This window comes from Trachypithecus francoisi, unplaced genomic scaffold, assembly GCF_009764315.1.
Source record: "Trachypithecus francoisi isolate TF-2019V2 unplaced genomic scaffold, Tfra_2.0 Lachesis_group17, whole genome shotgun sequence".
Lineage (NCBI taxonomy): Eukaryota > Metazoa > Chordata > Mammalia > Primates > Cercopithecidae > Trachypithecus > Trachypithecus francoisi.
In genome coordinates this window covers 1,269,773-1,289,881 of record NW_022681462.1, presented here as the reverse complement: position 1 = coordinate 1,289,881, position 20,109 = coordinate 1,269,773, and the positions used below count along the sequence as shown (strand labels likewise).

Genomic DNA, 20,109 nt, shown 5'->3' with positions numbered 1-20,109 from the left:
AGAGAGGGATGCAAGAGAGGGTGGGCCCACAGACACAGAGCGGCAGTGCAGGGTGGGTGGGGATGGGTGTGGGTGAGTGTGGGTGGGAGTCTATGGGGGGAAATGAGTGGATGGGGTGGGGGGTGTGTGGGGGTCTGTGTATGTGGGTGTGGGTGGGGGTGGGGTCTGTGGGGGTGAGTGGGTGTGTGTGTAGGTCTGTATGTGGGTGAGTGGGTATATGTGTGGGTGAGTGGGTAGGTGGATGGGGTGGGGGAGTGGGGGGGTCTTGGGATGAGTGGATATGTGTGGGGGGGTCTGTGTGTATGTGGGTGGGTGGGTGGGTGAGTGGATGGGTGTGGATGTGGGGTCTGTTGGGGGGGATGAGTAGATGTGGATGTAGGTCTGTATGTGGGTGGGTGGGTGGGGGGTGGGAGGCCTGGGTCTGTGTGGGTGTGGGGAGGGTGAGTGGGTGGGTGTCAGGTCTGTGGGGGTATGAGTGTGTATGTGGGTCTGTGTGTGAGTGGGGGTGGGGGAGCTGGGTATGTGTGGGTGGGGGGTTGGGGGAGCTGGATATGTGTGAGTGCCTCTCGTCTCCTGGGAAGTATGTGTGATCCATTTTACAGATGAGAACACTCAGAATCCGGGAGACCACAGTTCATAAGGGAGAGTGGGGCTGGATCTCAGAAGCCAGTACTCTAACCCACTGCCACCAGCTGAGGTGTCCAGGCCAGGTCCTGGGAGCACCCCGAGCTCTCGGCCACCACCGTCTGTGACTGACAGCCTCCTTTCTCCTCCCCAGCTGTCCTCGCTCAGCCAGCTCCTGGGCCTCATGAGGCCATCATCTCTCAGGCAGTACCTGGGCTCTGTGCCCTTGCCACCCTCCCAGGAGCAACAGCCAAAGGCTAGTGCCGAGCTGGACCACAAGGTGAGTGAGCGCCGAGCACCCGCCTGCCTCCACCACAGGTAACAGGGAAAGGCAGGGCTGTGCACATTGCATGGCCTGCGGGTCCTTCCAGAACCCCAGGGCCATGCCAGGGCAGAGACCAACAGGCTGCCTCCCTGTGTTGAGCGGAGGTGCTCAGCATCTCACCTGTAATTAGTGCTGTTACCCGTGCCGCAGGCGGGGGACGCCCTGTGTGCAGGCATAGGGGCCAAATGTCCGCCTGTCCCTGCTGGTGTGCCTTCTGTTGATCTGGGATTGTCAGCCTTACAGCACAGTTTAGGGAGGATGTAGGAGCCGGCTGCCAGTGAGGGGATGGGAACACGTCAGGATAAGAGCAGGTGGTCTAGACGTGCAGGGCATCCCTTCTGCAGGCAGAGTTGGGCCCAGCCTCCATATTCATTTTCACGCTGGGTATCACTGAGGCTGAGTCCTTGGCCTGTCCCCAGTTTTTCCTAATTGACTTTCCAGACATTGCCTGGCTTTCCTGAAAGCCAAGCTCTGGTGGGAGTCAGGAGCCACAAGGTGCCCCAGGGCCTGCAGGTTGTAGAGTTTGAAACAGGGAGGCTTATCAGTCCCTGAGTGAATGTCAGAGCAGGGATGGTGGTGGGTATGAGGGCTTCAGAGTGGGTGTCCCAGGCCCAACTTCCTGGGGAACAGCGCTTAAACCTCGGTGCACTCTCCTGCCCCTGGGGACTCGGGAATGAAGAATGGAGATAGGGATTGTCATAATTGGGGAAGGTGGTAATTCCAGAAACTCACTTGGAGGCTGAATGTTGATACAGAAGTCCAGCCTTTGGGCATCACTCTGCAAATCAGATAAATGAATTAATTACTTAATGAACACAAATGAACCATTAAAGAGATATGCTTATCCCCAGGTGCATGCTCCTCTTCTGAAACGTGGGGAACGTTGTCTTTCAGCTATGCCTAGTACTAGTGCATTGATGAGGCTGCTGCCTCCCAGGAGGGTGTGAGCTGTCTGCATGCCCCTTCTCTTGTGCCAAGTATTTCCCCAGAAACGAGCTGGTTATGGGCTGGTTATGGGGCCTCTAGAAGGAGGTGGGGGCCAGCCCTGGGGTCTGTCTGAATAGAAATCAAGGAGGCCTGGGCAGGGGGACAAGGAACAACAAGGCGAGTGGCGAGAGAGAGGAAAGAGGGTCACGTCTGGTCTGGCTAAGTGGAGAGTGTGGCCTGCAGGCACCTTGGGGGCCAGTCCTGGGCTTCACCTAGCAGAGGTGTGGTTCCTGCCCGACTCACTGTGGTTCAGAGGCTATCTAGGCGGCAGAAGACATCCTTTCAACAGCTGGGGAGGAAGGACAGCGAGCAGGCTGAGGATGCCTTTTCTTTTTTTTTTTTTTTTTGAGACGGAGTCTCGCTCTGTCGCCCAGGCTGGAGTGCAGTGGCCGGATCTCAGCTCACTGCAAGCTCCACCTCCCGGGTTTACGCCATTCTCCTGTCTCAGCCTCCCGAGTAGCTGGGACTATAAGCGCCCGCCACCTCGCCCGGCTAGTTTTTTACATTTTTTAGTAGAGACGGGGTTTCACCGTGTTAGCCAGGATGGTCTCGATCTCCTGACCTTGTGATCCGCCCGTCTCGGCCTCCCAAAGTGCTGGGATTACAGGCTTGAGCCACCGCGCCCGGCCGGATGCCTTTTCTTTAGAGGACTATTCTCACATACCTAAAGGAGGTTTGAAAGCCTCCCCCTGGTCGGCCTCCATACTGGAAATGACCCGTTTGGCCTGAAAACATGGAGGCACTGTGCAGCTCGGCAGAGCCCCAAAAGGGTAGTGTGCACTGGTCCAGGGCAGTGGAGGGGCAGGCGAGGCCCAGGCAGCTCTCAGAAGGCCTTCGCTGCAACCCGAGACCACCTCAGACCACCTCTGCTGCGCTCCCCTACACCTCTGCCTCTGAGTGAGGGAACCCCGGGCAGAGGAGGATGCGCGGGCACAGAAGTGTGAAACAGGCCCCTGGGCTGGGTTCTGTCCCTTGGGCTGGGCACTGTTCTGACTGGGAGGGGCCAGGTGGGGCAGGTGACTGGGCTCCACGCCCACCCCGACCGACTGACTCCTCATTAGGCCTCAGCATGTTTCATCTTCAAAGAGGTGAGATGGGCCACTCAGCAGCCAAAAACAGCAGCGGCGGCATCCACCCTGTTTTATAAGGAGTGGTGGTCTGAGCCTTTCATGCCCAGAGCTCAAAGTCTTTGCCTTTTCATTTCCCTTCAGTGCAGTGGGGAAACTGAGGCCAGAGTAAGGTTGACCTGAGGCGGCCCAGCCTGGAGGAAATGCCTGCTTTCCCAGCCTTGGGGCAGCTGAACTGAGCCTCTTGCCCTTTGACTCCCGCCCATCCCCCAGGCCCTCTCACTCCTGTCTGGGAGATTTCCTGCCCTGTGCGGCTGGGTCACAGCCTTCCTCCAGCCCTGCAAATAAACACTCCTGCCCAGCTTCTTCCCCACCTCCTCTCGCTGCCTCAGGCCTTGGCCCTGCCTTTCCCTCTGGGAAGAGGCTGGGAGAGCTGCTGTTGGTGTCCAGGGCCCGACTTTCTCTCCTCCCTGACCCCTTGGCAAGTAGAGTTGTCCCTTTGCTCGCCCCGTGTCCAGCTCAACTGTGAGACGGCCGGCGTCTCAGCACCGCGTCCCACGTTTGGCACCGGATGGACAAATGAATGAATCTAGTTTTCATTCCTTTGTCCTTTTCTGAACTCCTGTCTTCCATTCTCTTCTGGCATTCGCTCTCCTGCCCCCATTCTAGAAACCTGCTGCCTCCTGCACGCCACCTGACCAGCCTCTGTGTGGTGGTCCCCTTGTCTCTTTTTTTTTTTTTTGAGACGGAGTCTCGCTCTGTCGCCCAGGCTGGAGTGCAGTGGCCAGATCTCAGCTCACTGCAAGCTCCGCCTCCCGGGTTCACGCCATTCTCCTGCCTCAGCCTCCCGAGTAGCTGGGACTACAGGCGCCCGCCACCTCGCCCGGCTAGTTTTTTGTATTTTTTAGTAGAGACGGGGTTTCACTGTATTAGCCAGGGTGGTCTCGATCTCCTGACCTCGTGATCCGCCCGTCTCAGCCTCCCAAAGTGCTGGGATTACAGGCTTGAGCCACCGCGCCCGGCCGGTCCCCTTGTCTCTTAAGGTCTTCGTATCATTAAGTCCACAAGAGCTTATAGCCTGGCCTTCTCCTGCAGGAGGCCCTGGACTAAAGTGTTACCTGCGTGTGGCAGAACCAGTCCCAGCACATCGTTTGTAATTATAAGCTAGTGAGGTCCTACCTGGGAAAGCACCAAGTACTTCAGCAAAGGAAGCCATGAGCTCCTGCTGCACCTGTGCATGGGGGTCAGGAACTGGAGAGAGTCAGCGGCCACATAGATGCCTGCCCTGGCCGTGTGTCCTGGCTTTGACCACAGAGTCTCAGCTGAGCAGGCAGAGCTTATACGGACTATAAGAGCTTCTGTGGACTATCCCGCTTAGTGAGCTGATAACATTTTTAGCATTTTGAAGAGCTTCTGGATAAAGAAAACAAAGCCGAGCCCCTTTGGGTTATCTATGGCCGTGTGCATGCTTGGTTTGAGCCGGGCTTTATTCCCAGAGAAGAATGAACATCTGGTTCGGAGTGATGCTTGGGGGTCTGGTACAGCCATGTGAGAGGCACGGGGCCTTTTTGGCCTACAGAGGTGGCAGGGGGTGTTTTCCTGTAGGAGAGTTAACACAGGAGAGTTTAATACTTAGAGTCGGCCTCCAAGTGCTCCCTTTGGCCCATGGATACTGATTTGCCCTGATTGCCTTCCCAGGCCAGCAAGGGAGATTGTCCTTCTGGCCGCAGGCAGAAAAATATTGTGTAACTTGACTCAGTTTGCCACTGTCTCTCCAAGCTACCAACTGAGCCCACCAACCCAGAACCAGGGTCTTCTTGGGGCAGTTTATTTCCTTGTAGCTGACTTGTATAAGCCATATCTGGCCAGGTGCTGTCTGGTGTGTTCTGTCCAGCTTTAGGGTTCAGGATCATGAAGGTCATAGCCTATTCACTCTTTTTTTTTTTTGAAACAGGGCCTGTCTCATTCTGTTGCTCAGGCTGGAATACAGTGGTACCATCAGGGCTCACAGCAGCCTCGCCTTCTCAGGCTCAATGGATCCTCCCACCTCAGCCTCCCAAGTAGCTGGGACAGGCATGTGCTACCACACCGGGCTATTTATTTATTTATTTATATCGATTGATTGATTGAGATGGAGTCTCACTCTGTCGCCTAGGCTGGCGGGCAGTGACCAGATCTCGGCTCACTGCAACCTCCACCTTCCAGGTTCAAGTGATTCTCCTGCCTGAGACTCCCAAGTATTTGAGATTACAGGCACCTGCCACCATGCCCAGCTAATTTTTGTATTTTTAGTAGAGATGGGTTTTTGCCATGTTTGCCAGGCTGGTCTCGAACTCCTGACCTCAGGTGATCTGCCCACCTCAGCCTCCCAAACTGCTAGCATTACAGGCGTGAGCCACCATGCCCAGCCCATTTTTAATTTTTTAATTTTTAATTTTTTACTTTATTTATTTTTTTTTTTTTGAGACAGAGTCTCGCTCTGTCGCCCAGGCTGGAGTGCAGTGGTATGATCTCGGCTCACTGCAAGCTCCGCCTCCTGGGTTCACGCCATTCTCCTGCCTCAGCCTCCCGAGTAGCTGGGACTACAGGCGCCCACCACCTCACCCAGCTAACTTTTTTGTATTTTTAGTAGAGACGGGGTTTCACCGTGTTAGCCAGGATGGTCTCGATCTCCTGACCTCGTGATCCACCCGCCTCGGCCTCCCAAAGTGCTGGGATTAAAGGCGTGAGCCACTGCGCCCGGCCCATTTTTTATTTTTTTTTATAGAGACGGGGTTTCGCCACGTTGCTCAGGCTGGTCTCAAACTCCTGAGCTCAAGCAGTCCTCCCACCTCAGCCTCCCAAAATGCTGGGATTATAGGCGTGAGCCATCTCAATGGGCCCCAATTCACTACCATCGAGATTAATGATATTTTGGCTGTGTCAAAACCTGCTATTGCATGTTATACTTTTCCTTACTACACTTACTGTTTCTTGCTTTTCTTTTTGCTCTACGGATGCTTTATTTATTTATTTATTTATTATTTATTATTTAGAGAGAGAGGCTTGCTCTGTCACCCAGGCTGGAGTGCGATGGTGCGATCTTGGTTCACTGCAACCTCCGCCTCCCAGGTTCAGGCGATCCTCCTGCCTCAGCCTTCCAAGTAGCTGGGATTACAGATGCCCACCATCATGCCCAGCTAATTTTTGCATTTTTAGTAGAGACGGGATTTCACCATGTTGGCCAGGCTGGTCTCCAACTCCTGACCTCAGGTGATCCACCTGCCTCGGCCTCCCACAGTGCTGGGATGACAGGCGTGGGTCACCGTGCCCGGCCTACTGATGTTCTATTGATGAAGTTTTGTAATTCTGTTTTTCCCCTCAGGGATTGGGGAGGTATCTAGTACCAGGATCTTTATGGTGGGATGGAAGTTTTTGCCTGGTTGGTGAAATCTGGGGACTGTGAGGTTGTGAAGTATTTTTCGTTGCATGGAAAGAAAACTAAGGACCACAGAGGGGGAGGTCCCAGAGCTGGGGCAGAGTCAAGGCAGCAGGAGCCTGGTCCCATCTCCCCATCCGCCCCCGGCATGTCCTGCTCCAGCGAGATGGTGTCCTCAGTGGATAACAGCTAAGGGGCAGTCTGTAGGTTCTGCACCTGTGATGGTCCCTGCGGGGGGGCACCACCCAGATCAAGGCCCCTGACTGAGTGCAAGTGGCTCTAGTCAGCTTCCTCGAGGTGCACAACACTTATGGTCCCCAGCTCCTGCTCCGGAGGCCTGGGGGTGTGTGGTGGTTTGTTTATTGGACAAGGACATTGGTACAGAATGGAGTTGTTGGCGAGGGGCGGGGAGGATGGGTGTGCTCCAGGGGTTGGTGATGCTCTGGGATAAACTCAGCCCAGCTGTGCCGACTCCACTGCACTCAGGCTAATTCTGAGTAGCTCTGCTCATGTTCTGCAGAGGGTGGGGCCTCTGCTGTGTGTTTGTGCATAAGTGCGTGCTGTGCACATCTCCTGTATATCCTTGTGGTGTGGCGCGTGTGTTGATCGAGTTGGGAAACAAGTTTTACTGCTTCGCTCCTGCTGCTGCAACTGCAGTTGTCTGTCCCTGTGCTGGGTGACCCTGCCAAGAGCCGCCTTAATGGGAGGTTGTGGTGGAGAAAGGCCTGGCTCTCACTGCAGGGCTGGGCAGTGAGGGGGCTACTGCCCTCTGGCAGCTGTGTGTTTGCCTCTGCCCTCTCTTGCTGGCATGCTCAACTCCAGCAATGGGACATGTGTTCCCTTGGGCACAGGCCACTTACCCTCTGTACCCCTGAAAGGCAGATGGAGGCTCTTTCCCCATTCCCCCCATGCGCTCTGCCTTCCCACCTGGAAGTGTCTGTCTCTTACTGCCCCACTGGGCTGGGGACCTTGGTTAGGCCAAGGTCAGGAGGGTTGGGAGGAAATGGACTGGTTTTGAGGAACAGAAAATGGATATTCAGAACTTGTGAGTTCCTCTCCTGTCTAATCTGTGGTTGGTTCTGTCTTACTTCCTCCAAAGTTCAGAACATCAGACATATTTAAAAATAAACCTCAAAGAGATGGCCTCTGGGAAGCTGACCGTCCAGGAGAGGGGGACCTCGACAGATCTGGGGACAGGCCAGTACCTCTGGGCATCCCAAGGCCAGGCAGGGCCCAGGTTCAGGCCAGCTTTGTTTGGGTCCCAGAAATTCTGGTTTCTTTGCAAGTGTATGAGCAGGCTTGAAGTGACAGAGTTAAGCTGCGGAGGCAGGCTTGCATTCTTCAGCCAGCTTTTGCTCCGGGCCTTGGCAGCACCGGGGCCTGCTCCCTGCCCCACCCCACCCAGGCCCCATCCTCCTGGAGACCCTTCGAGGCCTCTCTCCCTAGGCAAGTGACTCACCAGCTTCCAGCTTAGCACTCTACCTGGGTCTCCTCATCCTTTAACTCTTCCTGGACAACCCTGTGGATTATCTTCCTCTCGTTCTAACTTAGGAAAATAGACTCTAGTGCCTGTCACATCATATGAAACTGCCAGCCAGAGCCTCTACCAGCTGGCCCAGTGCGCGGCTTCGCTGCCACACATTACGTGCGACGTTTGAATCCAAGCGGTGATGGTCTCCCAGAAACGCTCTGTTCTCAGCACCGTGTCTTAGCTCCTGCTGTCCCTCCTTCCTGCGGAGCCCAGACTGTCTCTCCTGTCCTTGGATTGCTGCAGGCATGGCTCAAGCCATGGCTTGTTTACATGTTGCTTCACATACTTGAACAGCTACCTTTTAGGGTCAACCCAGAGTCTCACCTCAACCACAACCCTCATGGCTCCCCCTGAAATGCCTCACCCTGTCCAGGTACAGTGGCTCATACCTGTAATTGCAGTGCGTTTAGAGGCTGAGGCAGGAGGATCATTCTGAAGCTAGGCGTTCATAGACCACCCTGCACAACATAGCGAGACCCTATCTCTGCAAAAGTGTTTTTTTTAAATGAGCCAGGTAGCCGGGCGCGGTGGCTCCTGCCTGTAATCCCAGCACTTTGAGAGGCCGAGGCAGGCGGATCACCTGAGGTCAGGAGTTTGAGACCAGCGTCAACATGGAGAAACCCCGTCTCTACTAAAAATACAAAATGAGCCGGGCATGGTGGTGCATGCCTGTAATCCCAGCTACTGGGGAGGCTGAGGCAGGAGAATTGCTTGAACCTGGGAGGCAGAGGTTGCAGTGAGCCGAGATCACGCCATTGCACTCCAGCCTGGGTAATGAGCGAAACTCCATCTCAAACAAACAAACAAAAAAATGAGCCAGGTGTGGTGTTAACAGGGCATAATGGCACATGCCTATGGTCCTAGCTAGTTGGGAGGATGGCTTGAGCCCAGGAGTTTTAGGCTGCAGTGTTTGAGGCTCCCAGCTGTGCAGCGAAGAGGGCCAGGCACAGTGGGGAAGGTCCCTTACACGCCATCCTCAGTCTGCAGGAACAGCTGCCAGAATAACCACAGCCTTCTCAAGTGCTCTCTGCGCACCACCTTTTCTGTCCCTTCTTCCCTGTCTTTGCCAGGACTTTTTAGTGATGGAAACACAAACACAAATCCTGGAAAGCCCTGGGTCGGTTCATCAGGCTTAGAGGGACCTAAACAGTGTCAGAAAACCTCCGTGTCACACCCTCCTCCTCCAGGCTCTGGCCCTTGGCGCCTTCCCAGGCAGGCTCTCCCCTCCTCCAGGCTCAACGGCCTTGTCTCAGCAGCCCTAGGCAAGTGACTTACCAGCTTCAAACCTGACACTCTACCTGGGTCTCCTCATCCTTTAACTCTTCCTGGATGAGAAAGAGCTCCTGCCTTCGAACCGTAACCAGAGTGGCGCCTCATTGGTTTGGTTCGGGTCCAGTGCCCATCTCTAAGCCAGTCACAATGGCAAGCTCACATACAGTGAATGGCCAGCCTGGGACTCACGTCCACCCCTTGAGTCAGAGCTGGAGTCACCACCATGGAACAGTTTGGTCTGAGTGTAGGGGACAGGAGGCTGGGACACTCTTACAAAGGAAGGGAAAGGACCAGACCCCTGGACGTTTACAGCATCCCCGTGGTTCAGTCACAGGCAGTGGCCTTGTGCTCTGGTGTTGCTGGGAAGGATGAGGAGGGCAGTCCCAGGCTCTGGCCAGACATGCCAACACCCCAGAGACATTTCAGTAAGTGAAAAAGCGAAAGACAAGAAGGGGAAGCCATGGGAAAACCATTGCTCTGTCAGGGTGGTTATGCAATGTCTTGGCTGGTGTCAGTGACCCCCTCCTGCACCGTGCACACTCACACGCACACCGACACGCATGCATTGATGTACACGTGTACAGGCGTGAACTCTTACACACAGGCACCGAGAATCTTGTCCCTCTCTGGGCAGTCGGCAGAGCTAGGTTTTCTGGTCCAGATCTCCCTGGTGTAAAGGTCTCTGGTCCTAGCTGGAGGAGCAGGAAGACCCCGCCCGCCCCTGCCTGTCATCTCCCTGACCCCACCAGCAGGAAGCCAGAGAGGAAGGTGGACGGGGTGGGAGCCCTCCGACCTCCAGCAAGGACTTGCCTCCAGTGCCTTGGCTCCTGCCACCAGCCTCTGACGGAGGAATGGGGAGATGCTCTGAGATAACCTCCCCACCGCAGGTCTGCAGGAATCCGGAGCGCGCGGAGCGCTCAGCCTTCCATCTCTTTCCCTCCCCAGCCCCATGCACCATGGCCTCCACATTCCCTCGCTGTCCTCAGTACCACGAGCAGGAGCCAGGGATGCTCAGGGCCCAGGCCCCAGGCCCCAGGCCCCAGCTAGGGATAGAACGTAAGAGATCCCCGCTGTGAAGGCTCGGGTCTCTGAACTCACTCTCCGGGAAGCCGGAGGTGCAGGCGAGAGCTCCTGTTCTGAGGGCGTGAAGGGTGTGGGCACGTGCTCTGCCCCAAGTCCTCTGCAGCCTGGAAAGAGACACCCACCTGTCTGCCCAGCAGGGCCTGAAAGCAAACTACATTCAGTGGCCATTCACTGCAGCAGAGCTGGAAGTCCTGCCTGTTGAGCTGCTGCCAGCCCATCTCCCGTCACCCTAAATGGGTCTCATCCCTGCTCCGCGTTTGGGGGCCGTGTTTGGGTCATCCCCACCCCATGCCCTGGCAGGCACTTTCACTGACAGAATTGGGTGTCTGGCCTGGCAGGCCCCACCGGTGACGTCTGCTCTCTGGCCAAGATGTCTGCTCTCTGGCCTCTTGACCCTGTGTCTTCTGGGACCCTAGGTTAGGAAGAGGTCTTAGGTCACCGCCTCATTTCCTAGCGGTCGGTCATATGTCTTCATTTCTTCCTCACTAGGACTTATGACCGGTGACCTGTCCTGGTCAGAGTCACTTCCCAAGTCGGCTTGCCTTTGGGAACAGAGCTTTCGATACCGCTCTCTGCTTCCTTCTCTAGTGTCTGCCAAAGCCAAGGGTCGGGGGTGCAACCTTGGAGCGGAAGCTGCCTGGGCAAGGGGAAGAGGCTGTGCGGTTTGCTCATGGGACAGGGAAGACATGGCGGCCTCGTCCTGGTGGCCAGTGCCACCCTGCAGGGGCTCAGAAGGCATGTACCTAGAAAAATGCATCCGCTTTTGCCTGGTGTCCTAGTGGACACACCAGTCGCCTAAGCTCTGGCTCTGTCCTCAGACTGAGGCTCTTGGCCTGGGGCCTGAGTAGCCCTGCCTCGGATTACTCATGATTCATTGTTGTTGTGCCCAACCTGTGTGGATACCTAGACTGTGCCCCGGAGGCCCGGGCTGCAAAGGGCATTCCTCCTTCACCCTGGGAGGGTGATAGCCTCAGCCTCGCCCTGTCCTCCCAGTAGGAGGCCCGTGGACCCTTGCTGTCTCCCAAGGAGGATGTCCACTGTGTGAATCCTCTTTAGAGACCCCACCACCGCCCACGCACACATGGGGAGCTTGTCCTTCTGAAGGCTGAGAGCCCAGACATCTGCTCTTGGGCCAGACCTGCCCTTCCTGGACACAGGGTCGTGATCATCAGGGAACCTCCCCACGCCGCAGTTTCCACATCTGCTGAAGGTAGGGTCCCAGACCCTGTCTGCGTGCCCTGCTGGATCAGGATGCTGTGAAGTGGTACTATATAGGTTTCAATTGAACAAAAAAGGGGAAAAAAGGATTGTGACCCAGCCCCAGCCTCGGGTCTGAAAGGGCCCAGGGTAGACCAGCGCAGCTTCAGCCTTTCCCAGACTCCGTTGCCTCTAGAGTCGATCTTCAGTCCGTGTGCTTGCACCTAAGTCCTGAGAGGACTCGTGTGGCAGTGATGACACCTAAGGCAGAATACTTCTCCTGGGCTGGGCTGGACTTCAGGCTCTTGCGATTGGGCTGAGAGCAGCCCAGCCAGGCTAGGATTAATGCATGTTCCCAGGCCGGAATCCCAGCGCCAGCAGACATCAGGGCCAGCTTCCTGAGTGAGAGGTAGGGACATGTGGGGGTGAGCCCCTGGGCCCAGCACCTGGCTGGGAGAGCCGTGCCCTCTGGGTCCATCTTTGTCCTTCCCAGCAGGTGTTTCTGGGTCAGCCTTGGTTCTCCCCGTAACACACACACACTGACTGCCCCAGAGCCTGGTTGGACCTGGTCCCTCAGGGTCCTCCTGCCAGAAACAGGTCTGCCTTCCCTACCCAGTCTGGCAGTCTCCAGGAGAGGGCTGGATTTGAGACTTGCCCAGGGTTAAGACTGGATTCTTGGTCATGACCTGAGAGGGGAGAAAGGTTTTATGTTCTGGCCAGAGCGAGTGGCTTCCTGGGAGAGCCTCTCCATCCTCCTTTCTTGCCCTCCTTCAGCGTAAATAGCTCAGGCCACAGCCCCCTCCCTTGGCATTGGCTAGAGGGGAATTTTCTAAAGGATGAAGTTACTGGGAAATGTCCACCCATTTTCCCTTTTGTCTATGACAAAAGCATTGCTAATGGCTCCTACTTGACTTGGGAGTCTTGGCTGGGGGAGCCTGGGGTCAGAACTAGCTGGACCAGAACTTGGAGATGCTGACCTCCCTTCCTCTGGTGACAGTCCCAGTCTGCTGTCTGCCGTCACTCAGCCTTGTCATTCCTTCCCCAGGGGGAGGGCACGGCCTCCTTAAGGCTCTAGAGTCAGGAGTGAGGCATTCCTGCGTGGAACTTCTGAGAAGAGCCAGCCCACCAGACTCTGGGGAAAGACCCAGAAAACGGGAGCTGGGCCCTTGCTGGCAGCGGTGGCAGGGATGGGCCGGGCTTTTCTTGTCAGTATTGGGTCCAGGCATGCCCTCAGACTCTGCCTTTCCCCATGATGTTGACTGAGGTTTCCCGGGTCCCATTTCCCATCAGGGCTTCACAGCCTAACTGACGTGCCGTAGGGCAGGAGCTGGGTCCCATCTTCAGACAAGGTCCTAAGGCCTGGACGAGTGTAGCCCCCAGCACCCAAGGAGGGCTAACCCTGAGGCCATAATGAAGTCCCCACCACACCAAGCAGTTCTAAGAGACCTGGAAGGGCCTCCCTCTGGCGTGTAGAAGGGCCACCTTATGCTCCCAGAGGGAGAGGAAGCAGGTAAGGCAGGGATTGCAGCCTTGGCGCAGCCTCTCTCCCCTGCCTGGTGGAAGGGAAGATGAACCGTGCCTCTGTAGTGCCAGCCAGGACAGGAGCAGGCTTGCTAAGTTCAGGAATTGGTCACACTGCGAAGGAAGCAGGAAACGCAGCTCTCACACCTGGCCCTTCTTGTCTTGCTGGGAAGGGCCCCCTCACTCAGGTCCACCCCTGCCTGCCCTGCACCCCTCCCGTGCCTGCCCCTGCCGGGTTGGAGGGAAGGGGAGCTCAGGGAGCCAGCAGTGCATCACCAGCAAGCCAGCTGGGCTGGGCGACTCGGGTGTCCACAGCCGCTGGCGGTTTAGATAGGGAGACTCGGGGTCTGCCTGTTCCTGGCCACAGAGTCCCCAGTTTCCGCTGAGCTTTTGTTCCTCTGACCTTCACACAGAGAGAGGGGCCTGGTGGGAGGGTGGGGACACCATGCCCGTTGTCTGGACAGGATCAGACTCTCTCTTACCTCTTTGCAACTCTGAGACCAAGAGTCCTGGGGAAATGCAGGGAGGAGATGGAAGTGTTGGCACTTCCTATGCCAATAATGAAGGCTGCTTTTCAAAATCTCTACTGGGAACCCAGCTTCAGCCAGGCCCCCAGAAATGTTCCAAGGGAGGGCATCTGCACAGCCAGCAAGCTCCCTAAATTGGGTCAACGTCTTCCTTACAGGAAGCACCCTCAAATGCAAGGAAGACATGCACCCAGCCTCCAGGCAGTGTGGCAGGTTCAGTTTTTTCCCTTTGGAAAACACAGCTGATATAATGTGGTTAACAGGGCTTTTCTCTAGGACTGCCGTTTCTTACTCACCGTCCACCCAAACACTGGGAATAGTTTTTCTGGGATTCCCCTCCCCCCTCCCAGCCCCCTGCAGATTCAATTATGGGAATCAGCATAAGAAACAAGCTGTGAAACCAATACTCTCCACTGCCTGGGGTAAGTCCACTGACGGATTTTTCCTCCCTGATACTCCTCCAGGGCATTCGTCAGATCTCAGACCCTCCCCACAACTCCTTCTAGGAGGGGAAGCTCTGCAGCCGGGCCTCCTCCATACGGGGAGACACCTCTGCGAGCCCATGGGTGAGGCGGGCCACTGAGCTGCGCCATCCGGGGCTGGGAGTGTTGACTGAAAGGTCTGAGAGGGACAGGCCCCCTTTCGCCCCTCCCAGGCCTACGCAGTCTCCCCTGCAGACCCCAGGGTGCCTTCCCCAGCCATTCTCAGGGATGTCCCTGATACCCTTTGGATGTTGTCTTTGGCATCCCCTGCCACCTCTCATCATTCGCTTGCCCTCTCAGAGAGGGGCCTCAGCTTTTTTTTTTTTTTTTGAGACCAGTTCTTGCTCTATTGCCCAGGCTGGAGTGCAGTAGCATAGTTATAACTCACTACAGCCTCAACCTCCCAGGCTCAAGTGATCCACCCGCCTCAGCCTCCCAAGTAGCTGGGACTACAGGTGACCATGCTGGATAACTTTTTGGTTTTGTTTTTTGTAGAGACGGGGTCTCGCTGTGTTGCCCAGGCTGGTCTCCAACTCCTGCGCCACAGCTTCCCAGAGTGCTGGGATTATGGGCATAAACCACCTCACCCAGCCTGGGTCTCAGCTTCTTTTCACGGCCAAGTCCCGCTCCCATGCCTCACACCCACCCCAAACCCAGTTAGGTTCAGTCAATGACAGTTGGCAGTATCTTGTTTAAAAAAGTTTTAAACCAACTTTCATTGTATTCTCACCGTATGAGTATCCACGTTGTAGAGAAATAATCTAAAAAAGGAAAAAGAAAAGATAAGGATACCCTGTAATCCTTTCTCCCAGAGAGAACTCGTTTTCCTACTACCTAGTACATTCCAGCACACCAGTGTGGCCACATTCTCTCACCTGCCTCCCCCAGGCACCCCCAGCCTGTCCTCACAACTCTGCCCCCAGGTCACCCCACTCCCGTGCACCTGTACCGGCCTCTGGTTCTGGAACCGCCCTCAGGGTCTGTCATCAGCTCTCCTCTGCCTGCACAGGGCCATCTTTGCCTCAACTCCTACTGTTCCTTTGAGGCTCACTTTAGCTTAGTCACTTCCTGAAACCTCTAAGTTGTACTCCCCCATACCCCAAAAACCCCAGAAGGGCCCTTTCTCCTTTTGGTCTGTGCAGAAGCAGAGGTATGTTATTTCTTGACCAAACGGTTGCTCTCCTGAAGTATCTTTCTCCCTCTAATGGCTGAGTGTCTCATGTCGCCGTGTCTCAGTCAAGGTGTAGTGTCTGGCACGCAGGCCCAGACTTGCTTTATGACAAGGGACGGTGAGCTGTTGCAGGACTGCAAAGGCTGGACAGAGAGTCCCAAAGGCAAGGCCAGGTTGGAGGGAAGGGGAGCTCAGGGAGCCAGCAGTGCATCACCAGCAGGCCAGCTGGGCCAGGTGACTGGGGCATCCACAGGCTGCTGCAGGGACCCGGCAGGCAGAGGGAGCTAGGCTTCAGAGAGGTTGGGTCTTCGCCGCCCCACGGCAGCTCTCCTGGAGGCATGCCTCAGTTTCCCCCACCATGTCTTCGCTGCCTGCCGTGTGCAGGGCCACCTGGTCAGCCTGTGGAGTCAGACCCCCCATGGGCCTTCACCGTTGTGTTGAACAGGCTGGGTCCCAGGCAGAGTGGGTGCCGCTGGTGGGAGCCCCAGGTGGCCTTTGACCTCAGGATTTTGCACTGTGGTATTTGGTTTTGTTGTTGTTGTTGTTTTTTGAGACGGGGTCTCGCTCTGTCACCCAGGCTGGAGTGCAGTGGTGCGATCTTGGCTCACTGCAAGCTCCGCCTCCCGGGTTCACACCATTCTCCTGCCTCAGCCTCCAGAGCAGCTGGGACTACAGGCACCCGCCACCACACCTGGCTACCTCCTCGGCCTCCAGAGTGCTGGGATTACAGGCGTGAGCCACCGTGCCTGGCTGGTATTTGGGTTTAAGAAGTCAGTTGATGGTACCAAATCTGATGCCCTGAGAAGTGGTCTAGCTTCTGTCCTGAGGAGACTCCTGGGCCTGTGCAAAGAAGCGATAGCCATTGCTGAGGCACTGCCTGGCGCCCTGGGAGGGCAGGGTGATAAGGTCAGGGGAAGCCGGGGCACAGGGGCCATGGGCTGGTTCTGAGCTCCAGCCCGTTGTCACCTGCCGCCATCTCTAGAGCCCACCTCTCCCACCCCTGCTTGTCTGCGGGGCTGGTCGTTTGCCACCTCCTGATCCTAGACATGAAGAGAGAGCTGAGAGGACAAGGCGGCAGGAGCCTCTGAGTGGAGGGCGCGCCTGCGGGCAGCGGCTGGGAGTCCAGAGCAGGCTGTGTCCCTCCTGGAGCCTCACACCCTGGGACACTCCCCATGACTCGGTTTCTCCAAACGGCAAGCACGTAGCCCATAAGCGAATGGGCACTAAGAGAGTTCGGGGGTGCCTCAAGATCAAGTTGTTCTCAGGCCAGATGGAGCAGGCCTGCGTCCTGTTTTCACTGCTTGAGAGTGTGCAGTTGGCAGGAATGAGGATGGAGGTGAGGTGTGCAGACACAGCCAAAACCATCGGCTCCCGTCTCTCCACCTGCCTCCGCGGGTCAGTAAGGAGACTGTCTAGGCAGGCTACACCCTTGTTGGTGCCGGTGGCATTCTGCCAAGGGGTAAGCCGAGTCCAGGAGCCATGGGCCACATCCTCCCCAGAGGGGGATCCCTTTGCTGTTTGCACAGAGGCACCCTGGCCTCAGTACCTATGGATAAGGGTGGCCCAGGGAACAGAGACTGCAGAGGTCAGAGTGGATAGGCTCCTCTCCTCAGAAGGTGTCCTCTCTTGCCCCAGCACAAGGCTGGGGGACAGTGTATGTTTCTGTTTTTATTTTTTTTTATTTTTTATTTTTTGAGACGGAGTCTTGCTCTGCCGCCCAGGCTGGAGTGCAGTGGCGGGCTCTCAGCTCACTGCAAGCTCTGCCTCCCGGGTTCACGCCATTCTCCTGTCTCAGCCTCCCGAGTAGCTGGGACTACAGGCGCCCGCCTCGTCGCCCGGCTAGTTTTTTGTATATTTTTTAGTAGAGACGGAGTTTCACCGTATTAGCCAGGATGGTCTCGATCTCCTGACCTCGTGATCTGCCCGTCTCGGCCTCCCAAAGTGCTGGGATTACAGGCTTGAGCCACCGTGCCCGGCCCAGTGTATGTTTCTGGATCGCTGACTCCATTTTCTAGAGGAAGGGAGGTTGGCACCTCATCAGAGGGCAGGCTGGGAGTGCCTGCTAGGGAATCACAGGTTCAAGTGAGTGCGGGCCCAGAGCCTGGCTCACCCAGGGCCCCTTGAAGATGCCTCCCTGGAAACTGTCGCTGAACGCCTAGGGGTGGAGTGAGCCCCCGCCCTGGCCTGCCGTGCTGCCCTGGTGGAGTTAGAGAAGCAGCAGCTCCCCCTGTGCTCTCCCTCCAGGCCTGCTACCTGTGCCACAGCCTTCTGATGCTGGCCGGGGTGGTTGTCAACTGCCAGGACATCACTCCAGACCAGTGGGTGAGTCTCCCAAGGGCCGGGGTTGGGGTGGGGGTGCCCAGCTGTGTCTTCTCCCCCAAGCAGCGTGGGGTTGACTGGGATGGCCATGCCCAGCCCACTGTTAGGAACTGCAGAGAGTGGGAGGCTGAGAGAAGCCAGCCTGGGAGAGCCAGGGCCTCTTCCTCCCAACAGTGCCCCATCAGCCGAGCCATTCCCAAGGGACACTGACCCGAGCCCTAGCAGTTGTGCTGGCCCCATTCTCCTTTTCCTGCTCAGCTCCTGAACAGTCACTCAAATGTGCCCCTTCCTTTCTCTGAATTTGTTCTCCTCCTGCCCTGCTTTGGATGTGCCTGGCTCATGCTACACTTGACTCTCGGCCTCCCTCCGCCTCCGCAGGGCGAGCTACAGCTGCTGTGCATGCAGTTGGATCGCCACATCAGCGCGCAGATCCGGGAGAGCCCCCAGGCCACGCACCACACCATGCTCAAGGACCTGGCTACCCAGACCTACATCCGCTGGCAGGAGCTGCTGACCCACTGCCAGCCCCAGGTGGTGCCCCCTGCAGCCCCCAGACCTGGGGAGGGGCAGGAAGTGGTCAGTCAGGGCTGGCCAGAGCCACCAGCGCATCCACCCTCGCTGCAGCTGCTGAGCTCCTGGCAGGGACATGGGTAGAACGGGCATGTGGGGGAAGGGTGGGGACGCCTTGAGGGGCCTTCATCATTCTTATCAAGAATCCAGTGTCAAAGGCTGGGCATGGTGGCTCATGCCTGTAACCCCAGCACTTTGGGAGACTGAGGCGGGAGGATCACAAGGTCAGGAGACCAGCTTGGCCAACATGGTGAAACCCGACTCTACCAAAGATACAAAAGATTAGCCGGGCATGGTGGCAGGTACCTGTAATCCCAGCTACTCTGGAGGCTGAGGCGGGAGAAATCGTTTGAACCCAGGAGGCAGAGGTTGCAGTGAGCCCAGATTGTTCCATTGCAACCCAGCCTGGGCGACAGGGTGAGACTCCATCTCAAAAAAAAGTGCCCAGGGTGGGTGCGGAGGGAAGGGGACACAGAGATGCGCAGTCCTCAGGAAATGCAAAGAAAAGTTGCCCTGGAGAGGGAAAAGTCTGGACCCAGAGTGCCAGTCTGTCATGAGCAGTGCCAGGAAGGGGCCCCAGCTGTTCACCTTCTGCCCACTTGTGCTGTGGGCCTGAGGCTGGCCTCCTGCTATGTTAGGAGGAAGGCTCCCAGGCTGCCTGGGTCCTCTCCACTACACCCCCTACCCCCGCCGAGTTTTCTCAGAGCTTGTAGGTGTGATATTCACAGCTTGTGTTTCTTGAATGAGGATCCGTTTCTCTAAGAACCCACACAACCCCCATGAGGCAGGTGTTACCAGGAGCCCATTTTACAGAGGAGCAGACTAACCAGAGGCCCTGAGAGGGCCGATGGCTTACCCCAATGATGCAGGCAGCTTGTGTGAATGTCAGAGTCAGGGCATGAGCCAGCCTGACTGCCAAGCCTCCGACCTAACCAACTTCAGCCCCTGTGCTGGTGCCCTCCCTTCCAGCCCCATCTCTCCAAGCAGCACCCTGCTGGGCCAGCTCGGGGTCTCCCTGCCTGAGCCCCCAGTCCTGTGTGGAGGGGCACAGGACCTGGTGAGGACCACCTCCCACCCCACCACCAGTGTCCCTCCACTCCTAGCCTGCCTCTTCTTGATTCCTCTCTCGTCCTTACCCCATAACCTCTGACTTAGGGCTGACACATGGGCCACAGGCTGTGGTGTGGGTCTCAGATTTCGCCAAGTCTCTGAGAAGGCTAGAGAGCAAACCTCACCCTCACTCCCCAAGGAACTAGATCTCACCAGCCTCTGGTGGGAGCAGCGTGCTTGTCACGAGCAGGAAAAGTGATTCAGGGCCTGGCAGAGGGGCCCTGGCAGACCCCTTATAGAGTCACGTAGCCTGATGACCGCTGTGTCCTCGCGAGGACTGGGAACCCAGGCATCCTGCTCACTCGGCCCCTGGCATGAGCCTGCAGCGGGTGCTGAATGGACACTGCCAGCCCGGGGAGCTGCAGGGCAGTAGGCAACACCTGGGCTCAGGCCCTCATAGCCTGCTTTTCTCCTCGCTGCAGGCCCAGTACTTCAGCCCCTGGAAAGACATCTAAAGGAGCAGGGTCAGGGCAGCCCAGGGCTCCTGGCTCCAGCAGGAAGTGAACAGGCTCAGGGAACTGGAGGAAGCGAGACATCAAGGCCAAAGGAGGCCACATGCCGACCAGCCTGATGCAGCAAGAACCTGCCTCTGCCACCGCCCCGACCCCCTCTCCTCTCAGCAAGGGATGGGCTTCTCTGCCTCGCCCACCCCTCAGCCCTCCTCCCAGCCATCTCCTCTTCCCTAAGGCCTCTGTCTCCATAGCTCTGGTTTCCCTGGGCCTTAGTCCTCCCCACCCTCCTTCCTCTCTCTCCCTGTCACTAATGTGAGGTTTCTTTGTGCACATTAAAGTCAGCATCAGTGGTTTAGAACACTTCCTTCAGTCCCTGTCCTGGGGGCTCATGCCAGTGTCCAGTCTCCTGATGCTCCTGCCTGTGTGTCGCTGGGTTCTCAGCTCGACGGTTAC

At 56.8% G+C, this 20,109-nt stretch overlaps 1 protein-coding gene across 8 annotated transcripts in view; it reads left to right on the top strand.

The window, feature by feature from the left end:
• Positions 1-20,045, top strand: part of FAM178B (family with sequence similarity 178 member B) — a 117,212-nt gene extending 97,167 nt beyond the window's left edge. For 5 of the 8 annotated variants that reach the window (XM_033238910.1, XM_033238912.1, XM_033238911.1 and 2 more), the window contains 4 exons: positions 779-904; positions 17,450-17,527; positions 17,903-18,055; positions 19,627-20,006. In XM_033238910.1, coding sequence (XP_033094801.1) covers positions 779-904; positions 17,450-17,527; positions 17,903-18,055; positions 19,627-19,659 — 390 coding nt within the window. In that variant the 3' untranslated portion in view covers positions 19,660-20,006. Of the gene's footprint in view, positions 1-778; positions 905-17,449; positions 17,528-17,902; positions 18,056-19,626 lie in introns of all 8 variants that reach the window. The other 3 variants (XM_033238907.1, XM_033238908.1, XM_033238909.1) reach the window with 3 other exon arrangements.
• Positions 20,046-20,109: the final 64 nt, after the last annotated feature.